The 12,452-nt window shown below is 48.6% G+C and overlaps 1 protein-coding gene across 1 annotated transcript; it reads right to left on the bottom strand.

Moving 5' to 3' along the window:
- Positions 1-1,638: 1,638 nt before the first annotated feature.
- Positions 1,639-5,711, bottom strand: RMI2 (RecQ mediated genome instability 2; the record flags this gene model as incomplete). The annotated part of the gene is made up of 2 exons (XM_079720250.1): positions 1,639-1,787; positions 5,411-5,711. The coding sequence occupies 2 exons, from the start codon at positions 5,709-5,711 to the stop codon at positions 1,639-1,641; spliced, it is 450 nt and encodes a 149-aa protein (XP_079576376.1).
- Positions 5,712-12,452: the final 6,741 nt, after the last annotated feature.

Below are 12,452 nucleotides of genomic sequence, written 5' to 3'. Positions count from 1 at the left end.
AAAAAAATAAAAATAATAAAAATAAGTAAAAATATATAAAAATTTTAAGAGGCAACTAATGGATGTGAGTAGGAACTTACTGCTCTTCCCAGCAACAATCATTTGGGCCCTACCATGTGCCAGACACATGTAAAAGTGATTTACACACACCTTCACAACAGTGCTGTGAGCTCGGTATAATCTACATTTTATAGATAAGGAAACTAAAGCACAGAGAAGGTAGGTAACTTGCTCACAGTCACACAGCAAGTTTAATGACAAATGAAGGGCTTGGGGGCTTTCCTGGTGGCACAGTGGTTAAGAATCCACCTGCCAATGCAGAGGACATGGGTTCGAGCCCTGGTCCGGGAAGATCTCACATGCCGCGGAGCAACTAAGCTCGTGTGCCACAACTACTGAGCCTGCTCTCTAGAGCCCATGAGCCACAACTACTGAGCCCGTGTGCCACAACTACTGAGCCCGTGAGCCTAGAGCCTGTGCTCTGCAACGAGAAGCCACTGCAATGAGAAGTCTGTGCACTGCAACGAAGAGTAGCCCCCGCTCGCTGCAACTAGAGGAAGCCCACATGCAGCAACAAAGACCCAAAACAGCCAAAAATAAATAAATTTATTATAAAAACAAACAAAAAAACAGTGCGCACTTTCCAATTTTCCCACCTTTAAAAGAAAATGCTAGAGTTTAAAATTATAGCACATCCAAAACACTGACAACATCAAATGCTGGTGAGGCTGTAGAACAAGAACTCCATACACTGCTGATGGGAAAGCAAAATGGTGCAGCCACGTTGGAAGACAGTGCTACAGATCGAATACGTCCCCTCCAAAGTGCTATAGACTGAATATGTATTCTAACCAGGAGGCTGCCTCCTCGCAGTGTCTCACCAAAAGTTATGAGGCAGAAGTTTAGTTCATGCCTGGAAGTTGTTCTTAGTCTTGATTTTTAGTTTCAACAAGAAATTCTTAAAGTGTTTCAACAGCCCTAAGTGAAGGAAGAAAGGCAGACATCATCGTCCACATCTGCAGGGAATGCACCTTACACATTTAGGGCTGAGTGGTGTCTGAAGCAGAAAGAGGGCTGTGTCTTTGAGAGGCCCTAGTGCCTGCAGTTAGAAAATGCCGTTTGACTTGCAAACTGGATACGGAAGCTGTTGATGGAGAAGACGGCAGAGCCATGAGGTCATTCCTTTTTTATGCAGCCTCTTTTCCTGCCCATAACCACACACTTTACTCTCTGCGGACAATGACTGAGGTTCAAATTCTGCCTCGTAAAGTAGGGTTGCAGTGGTAATGGAAAAAGTATCATCACTTGTAAAACTTGGAAAATGCAACATGAGATTTCTGTGTGCTTTAGAGAGAGAGAATTAACACACATAAAGAAAAAAAAAAAAGGAGAGGAAAAAGAGAAAGAGAACAAAACATCTGCTTTTCATCAGCAAACAGTCAAAGCAAGGGGCAGCAGGGGCTGAGTTCACTGGAGTGTCCCAGCATTTAGAAATCCTACATCCAGACTCCTCGAAGCAAAGCTCTCTGATAAACTTTTGAGAAATACATATTGAGTGATGTCCATGAGATCCATACGGTATAAGAACCTAAGTTGTTTCTGAATTTCGGTTGTTTTTATTGACGGTTCCAACATCCTCTAAGGAATATTCCTGTGTAAATCTTCCACTTCCAGCTCCCACATGCTTTCATGGAGGGGATTATCAGAAAGATCTGTCATCTTCACAGCCTGCAGGAACGGCTCAGGGTTGCAGGCCTGAACCACTCCCATCACCATCACATACTTTCCTAGAAGAAGAAAAGCCCAGCGGTAAAGTTCACATTGATAGAGAAGATAAAAACAAAACAGACACCTTAAGTCCTTGAGAGGGCTTAAATTTATCAGGGAGGCAAACTGGAGACAAAAAAAAAGCAGAGAGTAGATACCAAAGTGCCAAGGCAGCTAGTGGTCAAAATACATACATTGCCAGCAAATTCCGCATTTAACCTGGAGAATGACATTTGTATCTTCTTTGGTTTCTGGTTTTAAAATGCTAAAACAGGGACTTCCCTGGTGGCGCAGTGGATAGGACTCCACAATTCCAGTGCAGGGCACCCGGGTTCGATCCCTGGTCAGGGAACTAGATCCCACATGCATAACACAACTAAGAGTTCACGTGCCCCAACTAAGGAGCCGGTGAGCTGCAACTAAGACCCCACACAGGGCTTCCCTGGTGGTGCAGTGGTTGAGAGTCCGCCTGCCAATGCAGAGGACATGGGTTCGTGCCCCGGTCCGGGAAGATCCCACATGCTTCGGAGCGGCTGGGCCCGTGAGCCATGGCCGCTGAGCCTGCGCGTCCGGAGCCTGTGTTCCGCGACGGGAGAGGGAAAAAAAAAAAAAAAAAGACCCCACACAACCAAATAAATAAATAAATAATTTAAAAAATAAAATAAAATGCTAAAACAAAATCACAGCACATTGCATAAAGCTATCACGCCCAAAGAGTGGAAGAGTCTCTCACATCAGAGGATCAGTTGTAATTAGACAGACTGCTCTAAGGCGGGGCCTGAAAACTCGAGCTTTTCTCTTCTCCCTGTTCCTTGCTCCATGCCACAGTCTGTGCCAGAATCTGTGCACAGGACTGGTCCCCTTTCTGCAAAGACAACCCCTGACAGCCCCAAAGCAAATCCAATTTTCCCTTTATGTTGCCAAAAGAGCTGGGCAGGTGGTAGCACCCCCCATGCCGCCGTTATTCCAACTGCCTGGGACCAATCCCTGCCACCTCCTGCCACCAGCCGGGCATACGCAAGCAAATCAACAAGAGGGCAGGCTGCCATCACAATGATCTAATGACATATTAACCACGACTCTATTCCCATTCCCTTGGGGAAGTGGCTCTCCTTGAAAGCAAAAATGGCCAGTCTTAACCACACAAAACTCAACTGTGTAAAAAAACCCAAACACAGCAGGAAGAGCAGGCACGTTGCCAGCCCCCACGGAGTGCCCCTGCGAGGCCGCTTTAATCACACTGCTTCCAACGTCAGGACTGGGTTTGTATGCGGGCCTGGGGCTCTGACTGAAGGAAGCCAGGCAAGCTGACACCTTACCCTCTGGTCTTTAGCTCCTGGCATGGCGTACTTAGGTTTCCCTGAACCCATCCCTACATTCTACCTGAGCAAGTAACGTGGGGTTCCTCAGTGACGGAGGCTCATTCTAAAATTACACTTGCCATACCCTCTGAATGGGCCTAAAAAGCTGGTGGAGATGGAGCCCTCAGAAAATGACTGAAGACCCTGGAAAGGAAGAACAAGCCCACAGAGAGTCCCAACAGGCGAGGTAAACACGGAATCCACAAACTCAAAACCTACATGCACCAAGGCGTATGACACAACTATACGGGTGAACTCAAAGGCCTGAGCTCTTTCCTCCCGAGAACAGACCACCTGGTTACTAGTCTGGTTCATTCTACCCACACCCTCTCCCCCAGCCAGAGTCTCTCTCCACTGTCTCTCCTTCTCCTTCCCCACCACGCCCCTCCCTCCTATCAGGCCTTCACCCCGACCATACAGGACTGGATCAGTTGTCCCTCTTCTGCGCCCACGGCACCCTGTGCTAAAGCTCAAGCCTATGACATCACTTTGTGTTTCAGTGGCCTGCTTACTCTTCAGGCTCCCTACGTGAAGCCAGTGTCAGACTTGTCAATCAAGCCCTGGTATTAATTAGCAAGAGGAAATGGTATGGCCCAGGCACACAGGCCAGTAGGTAAGTCAGATGGGTTCACCAACGCGCAATGCCCACTCAGGTACCCACTGGTGCCAACCTTATGCCAAGGCTGGGGCCAGACATGGGAGACAGCCCCAGCTTGCCTTCAAAGAGCACTGCCTGGGGACCAGCACACCAAACAGCTCGTGCTACATGCTATGCCAAGGGTGGCAAACTTTTTCTGTAAAGGGCCAGATACTAAATATTTCAGGCTTTGAGGCCATAGCGTCTCTGTTGCAACTATTCAGATCTATAGCTGTAATGGTAAAACAGCCCTAGACAAAACCTAAATGACGGTGCTCCAATAAAACTTTACTTATGGACACGGATATTTGAATTTCATATATTGATACTTTTCCCATGTCATGAAATCTTCTGGTTTTTTTTTTTTTGACCATTTGAAAACATAAAAAACATTTTTAGCTCATGGGCCGTGCAAAAAGAGGTGGCAGCCTGTAGTTTGCCGATCTTGCGCTAGACTAACATTGCAATGGAGGGCAGACAGAGAGGGAGGCTGAAGGATGGAGCCAGGGTGGGGTGAGAAGCGTGCAGGAGCATTGCCTAGCAAAAAAAACAATGGTCACTATGGCCTAGGAGCTGTGTTAAGGACATTTTTAAAATGTATTGAATCCACACAACAGGCAGGAATTATTGGTCCCTTTGGTAAGAGGTCCAGAAAGGTTAAGAAAAGTGCTCCTGGGAGCTCAGCCAGAAAGGGCCAGGGCCAGAAAAGTTCAACCTAATACTGAGAATAGTTGTCAGAAAGACACAGAGCCCGCCCTGCCATAGTCTGGCCCAGTGGTTCTCAAAGTGTGGCCCCTAGGCCACTGGCACCAGCAGCACCAGGAAGCTGGTTAGAAATGCAAATTCACAGCCCCGCCCAGACCAACAGACTCAAACTCTAAGGGTGGTGCCCAGCCGTCAGTTTTAACAAGCCCTCAGGGTGAGTCTGATGCATGCTGAAATTTGCGCACCACTGGTTTAAAAGGAAACAGTAGTGAACTACAGCCTAAGATAGTCCCACTTAGGAGGGGTACAGCAGGGCTCCTCATTCCTGGGAAATGGGGAGAGCTTCCCAAAGCAAGGTACATTTGAGTAGAGTCGTTAGGGATGAACCAAGTTCCCCACTATGATATTTTCCAAAACTTGATAGGGAGAAAAAAAATCACGCGTGGTGAAGGGACTCTGTTAACAAATACACATGCTGGGGGTCCCTCCCCCGGAGACTCCAACTGGGAGGGCTGGTGGAGTCCTCGGAAACTGTATTATTATTTTTTTTTGCGGTACGCAGGCCTCTCACCGTTGTGGCCTCTCCCGTTGCGGAGCACAGGCTCCGGACGCGCAGGCTCAGCGGCCATGGCTCACGGGCCCAGCTGCTCCGCGGCATGTGGGATCCTCCCGGACCGGGGCACGAAACCGTGTCCCCTGCATCGGCAGGCGGACTCTCAACCACTGCGCCACCAGGGAAGCCCGGAAACTGTATTTTTTGAATGGGCTGCAAGTGATGCTTATCAGAACTGCTTGGGTGGCGCTTGGCTGGGGAGGGGAGGGAAGAAAGGGTATCGAGGCGGGGGACCAGCACCGCAAACACCGGGAGGTAGGACGGCCAGGCCCCGCCCTCGGGCGGTACAAACCCAGGGTCAGCCACGGGGTTGAATACGGCTGTTACCTGGGACGAGGCAGGGCCGCCCCCGCGGCACCCGCTCCAGGCCGCAAACCGAGAAGGCCCCGCTCGGGTCCCGCAGCCGCGCCTCGCCAACGCCCGCCACCAGCACCGTGCCCTGCATCCATACGGCCGTCAGCTCCAGCGGCTCGCGGCCCGCCGCCGCCCGCGACAGCCGCCACGCGCCCGGGCCGCCCTGCGCGTCGCGCCGCAGCTGCTCCGCCAGAACCTTGAGCGGCGGCGACCGCGGCAGCCTCACGGCCGTGGGGCACCCGCCGGGCAAGGAGGCCGTGGGCGCCGCCGCCATTCTGCCCCGCCGCCTCTTTCCCGCCAACCTTGATGAGCGGCGAGACCTGGTCCGCAGCCACCAATCAGGGGCGCGCTGGCGGAGCCGGCCAGTGGTCGGCGTCGGGAGGCGGGGCCGCCGGACAGAGCGGCCCACTCCCACCCCAGGAGTGCGCAGGCGTATGTAAAGTAAATAACCGACCCGCAAGCTAGGAATGGATGAAATGAATTAAAAGAGAAAAAATAAATGGAGGGAGGTACAGAACTCCCTGTTTCCAGGCACCTCAAAATTTGGCGTGCACGCAAATCATCTGGAGAATGTGAGTATTCATCTCTATATCGCCTTGCCTAGTACGGTTCTCTGAGGCTAACAAATAACGTGCAAATACTGAAATGGATTGTAGCAATGGTGAGCCTATGTTTATTGGGAGTTATCAAGAATCGAGTCGAGAGATAAGGCTGTAAAGAGGGACAGGAACAGCTAGTAAAATTGCCCTTTTTTATTACTATTTTTATTTATTATATTTTAATAACAAAATAATTTAAAAGTTAATAAGATATATTACTATATTTTTCACAAAAGGAATGAACGTTCATTGTAGAAAATTTAGAAAAGGAAATCTAGAATAAGAAAAGAATTGTAAAAATCACTCAGCGATATCTACCCACTGTTGGTGTATTAGCATTCAGGTTTTAAAATATATACATGTGTATATATATTTTTATACACAAATATTGTTTTGTATATTACTTTCACTTAATAATAAACATCTTTCCATATCAACAAATATCCCTCTGCTTCTTCTTGAATGACTGCGTTAAGATTCTATTTGTCTCATCACCTACCTAACCAATATCCTAGAGGTGGACATTAGGCTATTTCCAGTTTTTCACTTTATAAGTCGCTACTGTGAACCTATCTAGAGCTAAATCTTTGTGCATGTTTCAGGTAAATTTCTAGAAATGGAATTGCTCCCTAAAAATTGCATGTCCACAATCAGTCAAATCCACAAATCCTAAACCAAGCAATCCTGTAAGTCAAGACCAGTTGTCAGAAGACTTTGTCCTCCCGGGGCCTCCCGCAATACCAGGCTTACAGAGGGTATTCACCAAGAGCTCGATTTTTATAAAGCAGCTAAGAAATACTCAGCCAGGTTCTGACCTAAGACCTTTGCAGGGAGTATCCCATGTACCCACACCCTGTAAATACTGTTCTAACAAAGGGGGAAATGGAGGCTCACAGAAGCTAGGTGGCTTGCCCCCAGCCTCTCTGGCAGTAGCCTCCGTGGGATCCTGGCCTCTATACCTCAACCCTAAGTTGTAGAGTAACCAGGCTCCTAACCTGAGAAGGAAGCAGAGATTTTAACCAAGAGAGAATCCCACCCCCTTCAAGCCTGGTGAGTCCCCACTGGCCTTCCCCAAGGCACCTGAAGGCCAGAAAAGTGATGGGGAAGGGAGTTGAAGTAAAGGCCTGGGAATTTCCCACCATTCTCTTGGCCTTCAAATTTGTGTGTGTGTGTGCACGGACACACACACACACACACACTGGGCACTGATATGTTCAGACTAGTGTTTTGGAAAGATCACTCTGCCAGCAACACGCATGGAGCTTGAGGGGTGTCCTAGTTTATAACCTCCTATGGTGTCATCCCTCCACCTGGAATATGACCATCCCTCCAGGCAGAGCAAAATGTACAAGGAGGGCCCAGAAAGGAGAGAGAGCAGGAAGCATTGAGCAAACTGCCAGGATATCAGAACGGCTGGGACACAGAGTGCAAACAGAGGAGTGGGGATATAGGAGGCTGTACCTACATAACCTCACTTCTTACCCCCATTTTACAGATGATGAAACTGAGGTTCAGGCTAATGACAAGGCTGAGGCCACATGGCTAGCGAGGGGTGGAGCCAGGACTCAACCCAAGTCCATCTGACCCCAAACTTCATGCTCCTTGAACCACACCTGCCATCTCACTGTCCACACTATTGCCCATCTCCCCATCAAAGATGTCTCAGTACATTTGCTCATGCTGTTCTCTGCCCGACATGCCTTCCCCCAGGCTCTCCCAGCTAACTCAGTCACCATGTGCCTGCCACCACCAAGACCACTTCTCTTCAGCGAGCCATTCTTGAGCCCACAACTGGAGTCAACCCCTCCCTTCCAGACCAGGCTGACACCCCTAATCCAGGGTTTCTCAGTCTCAGCCCCACTGAAATTTGGGGCTGGGTAATCCTGTGTTTAGGGAGCTGTCCTATGTGCCTTGTGGGATGTTGAGCAGCATCCCTGGCCTCCACCCACTAGATGCCAGTAGTACTCTCCTCAAGGTGGCAATCAAAAGTGGCTTCAGGGCTTCCCTGGTGGTGCAGTGGTTGAGAGTCCGCCTGCCGATGCAGGAGACATGGGTTCGTGCCCCGGTCTGGGAAGATCCCACATGCCGCGGAGCGGCTAGGTCCGTGAGCCATGGCTGGTGAGCCTGCGCGTCTGGAGCCTGTGCTCCGCAACGGGAGAGGCCACAGCACTGAGAGGCCCGCGTACCGCAAAAAAAAAAAGTGGTTTCAGACATTGCCAATGTCCCCTGGAGGGTGAAATCACCGCCTGCTGAGAGCCACTGCACGCATCTACAGACTCACTGCATTCTGTCTTGAACCATAAATACCTGAGTCTGAGTCCGTCTCACCAGCAGATCAGGGGTCCAAACTCTGATGCCAACAGCAGCCAGGCAGGTAACCCTGGTGGAGCAGTGACACACTAGCCTTCGCAGGCCCCAATAAAGGGGCCAATCACACTTGTGCAGGGCCTTCCTGGGCCCCAGCTTCCCAGTGAGATCAAAGACTCCTGCAAGGGGGTTTCCTGCCACCTTGAGGACAAAGGTAAGCTAAGGGGAATTCTGGGCCTTGGCTACACATTCACCAGTTCCTGGGCAGATAAGGCCAAAAACGCTTCTCATTGCCAGGAACAAAACCAAACCCTAGTGCCCAAGGAAAAGAGTTTGTTCTGGAAGATTATCCACACAGTAACATCTACAAAATGGCAAAACTGTCAGTAGCCAAGCGCTTACTATGTACTAAACACCATGCCAGATGCTTCATGTGCAGAGTCTGTGACTCTTCAGAACAACCCTAAGATGTAAGTGCTTTTCTTTTCTTTTTTTTTTAACTTTTTATTTTATATTGGAATATAGTTGATTAACAATGTTATAGTTTCAGGTGTACAGCAAAGTGATTCAGTTATACATATACATGTATCTATTCTTTTTTTTTTACATCTTTATTGGAGTATAATTGCTTTACAATGGTGTGTTAGTTTCTGCTGTATAACAAAGTGAATCAGCTATATGTATGCATATGTCCCCATATCCCCTCCCTCTTGAGTCTCCCTCCCACCCTCCCTATCCCACCCCTCTAGGTCGTCACAAAACATCCAGCTGATCTCCCTGTGCTATGCAGCAGGTTCCCACTAGCCATCCCATGTATCTATTCTTTTTCAAATTCTTTTCCCATTTAGGTTGTTACGTAATATTGAGCAGAGTTCCCTGTGCTGTACAGTAGGTCCTTGTTGGTTATCCATTTTATTTTATTTTATTATTTATTTATTTATTTAGGCTGCGTTGGGTGTTTGTTGCTGTGAGCGGGCTTTCTCTAGTTGCCGTGAGCGGGGGCTACTCTTCGTTGCGGTGAGAGGGCTTCTCATTGCGGTGGCTTCTCTTGTTGCCGAGCACAGGCTCTAGGCGTGTGGGCTTCAACAGTTGCAGTACGCGGACTCAGTAATTGTGGCACACGGGCCCTAGAGTGTGTGGCCTTCAGTTGTTGCGGCACACGGGCTCCAGGGCGCACAGCCTTCAATAGTTGTGGCGCGCGGGCTCAGTAGTTGTGGCTCGCGGGCTTAAATATAGCAGTGTGTACATGTCAATCCCAAACTCCCTAACTATTCCTTCTCCCCACCCTTCCCCCCCGGTAATCATAAGTTCATTCTCTAAGTCAGTGAGTCTGTTTCTGTGTTGTAAGTTCATTTGTACCATTTCTTTTTAGATTCTGCTTATGAGCGATATCATACAATATTTCCCTTACTCTCTCTGACTTACTTCACTCAGTGTGACAATCTCTAGGTCTGCCCATGTTGCTACAAATGGCATTAGTTCATTCTTTTTCATGGCTGAGTGATATTCCATTGTATATATGTGCCACATCTTCTTTAGTAAGTGCCTTTCTTAAGCCCATTTTATAGATGAGGCTTGGACAGGTGATGTGACCTGCCCAAAACCACACAGCTGGTAAGAGGTAGGGCCAGGGATTCCAATCCTCATCTGGAACAAAGCATCCCTCTCCTGTGTCTTTCAATAATCGGGACCCCAGATAAGGTGGGGTCTTACCCACTATTCTGGGTCATCACCAGGGTGAATTCCCTGGGGAAACATTTTTAAGTACAAGTTCTATCAGAAAGACATATCTTGGGGACTTCCCTGGTGGTCCAGTGGTAAAGAATCTGCCTTCCAGTGCAGGCGACACAGGTTCAATCCCTGGTCGGGGAACTAAGATTCCCATATGCCTTGGGGCAACTAAGCCTGCGTGCCGCAACTACTGAGCTTGGGTGCCTCAACTAGAGAGCCTGCGTGCCGCAAACTACAGAGCTCATGCACCCCGGAGCCCATGTGCTGCAACTAAGACCTGACTCAGGCAAAAAATAAAGAAAGAAAAAGAGAAAAAAATAAAGACATATCTTGAACTTCAGTTAACAAAATACACAGGGATAAGTGGGTATACAGATGTCTGCAACTTGCTTTGAAGGTCAGCAAAAAGTAAGGTAGATTGAGGGGTGGACAGAGGGGAGGATAGGAGACGAGATACATGATATGGTGAGTAAATTTCATTGTAGAATCTAAGTGGTGGATGCAGTGGGGGTCCACTGCACAATTCTTTCAATAATACAGTGATGGGGGATAATTCTAGGTTTCAGGGCCTCACCACAGCCTTCCTACATCAGAATCTCGGGGAGTGAGAACCTAGAATGATTCTGAGGCCCAGCCAACACGCAGCCCCCACCCAGTGACCAGCATGCTTCCTGTTCCTTCATCACAGAATATCACCAGACGGTCTCAGGACCGTCTCTGGTCGCCTCTTGGTCTCTGGCACCCTTTTTTCATGACTCCACGCTAGAGCACGATGTCCTCCTTTCCACAGGCCCCAGCCATAGCAGCCGCAATGCAGGCTAGCTCTGGGCTGGGCTCAGAGGAGATCAGGAGGAAGAGGTGGAGTTTCATGCCTTAGTGCATGATGACCAGCACTCCCGGGCCCCGTGAAGCAATGGTGATGTCTGCTCTCCACTGCACACTCAAGGTGGCCAGCTGCTTTCCAGCTTCCTGGAGGAGCCCCGAAGCACAACCCACATTGTGAAAGTAAGAACCATCCTTCTAGGCTAATAATAATAATAAAAGCAACTGCTTCTGCCACGACCGCTACAGGCCAGGCACGGTGCCAGCTGCTATATCTAAATCAGCTCATTTCATCCACAACCCCCTGCCGGGGACCTACCTCCACCCCTACTTTACAGAGGAGGAAACTGAGGCTCAAAAAGGCACTAAGCCTAAAAAAATCAAACCCATGTGGTACTGACATAGGAGAGACATATAGATCAAGGGAATGGAATTGAGGGTTCAGACATAAACTCATATACCTAGGACCAGCTGCTTTTTGACAAGGGTCGACAAGATCATTCAGTGAAGAAAAAATAGTCTGTTCAGTAAATGTGCTGGAACAACATGCAAAAGATGGAAGTTAGACCCCTACCTCATACCATACACAACATGGATCAAAGACCTACATATAAGAGCTAAAACTATAAGACTCTTAGAAGAAAACATAGGGATAGATTTTCATGACCTTGGATACGGTGATAGATTCTTGGAAATGGTACCAAAAGCACAAGTAACAAAAGAAAAAAAACAAACTGGACTTCATCAAAATTAAAAATGTTTGCACATCAAAGGACATTATAAAGACACATCAAAGGACATTATAAAGAAAGAAAAGACAATCTACAGAATGGGAGAAAATATTTACAAATCGTATATCTGATGAAAGCCCAGTATCCAGAATATATTCAAGAACACTTGCAACTCAGTAATAAAAAGACAACTCGATTTAAAACGGGACTTGAATTTTCTCCAAAGAAGATATACAAATGGCCAATAGGCACATGAATAGATGCTCAATGTCATTAGTCATCAGGGAAATGCAAAAAAGCACTAAGCTAGAATTTGAGCCTGGATCTGTCTGACTCCAGAGCCCCGAGCTTCCTGGGTCTGCTCTCTTACCGCCCCCCAACATGAGCCCACACCCTCTAAGGGCCTCTACAGGCCAGCCCAGGGAGCTGAAGCACAGTCAGGTCACCTGGCCACGGCGGCAGGGGGTGGGGCTGGCAATGGTGCGGCTGGGAGATGAGTTGGTCTTGGTGAAGTCTGAAAACCTGATTGCCAACATCCCTCAAACAAACAGTCCTGGTCTGTCTGGAGTTGCTGCTGGACCCCAAAACAATGTCCGGGACATAGTAGTTGTTCAATACATATTTGTTGAATGAATGAATGCTGGTCCAGCTGGAACAGCCCCACAGGGGTGTCCTACCTGGGGAAAGAGGGCTGGACCTTTGTACTCCACAAAGGCCAGTCATTGGAGTGGGATGTATGACTTTGGGTCATTTCCAGAGAGGGACGCAGGTGGGTGCCATCAGTCAGCCAGCAACTTTCTCAGCAGCCGAGGAGTGAGCACCTCA

This window comes from Hyperoodon ampullatus (assembly GCF_949752795.1).
Source record: "Hyperoodon ampullatus genome assembly, chromosome: 14".
NCBI lineage: Eukaryota > Metazoa > Chordata > Mammalia > Artiodactyla > Ziphiidae > Hyperoodon > Hyperoodon ampullatus.
Note: the sequence above shows the minus strand (reverse complement) of the source record. Positions and strands in the feature narration are given on the sequence as shown.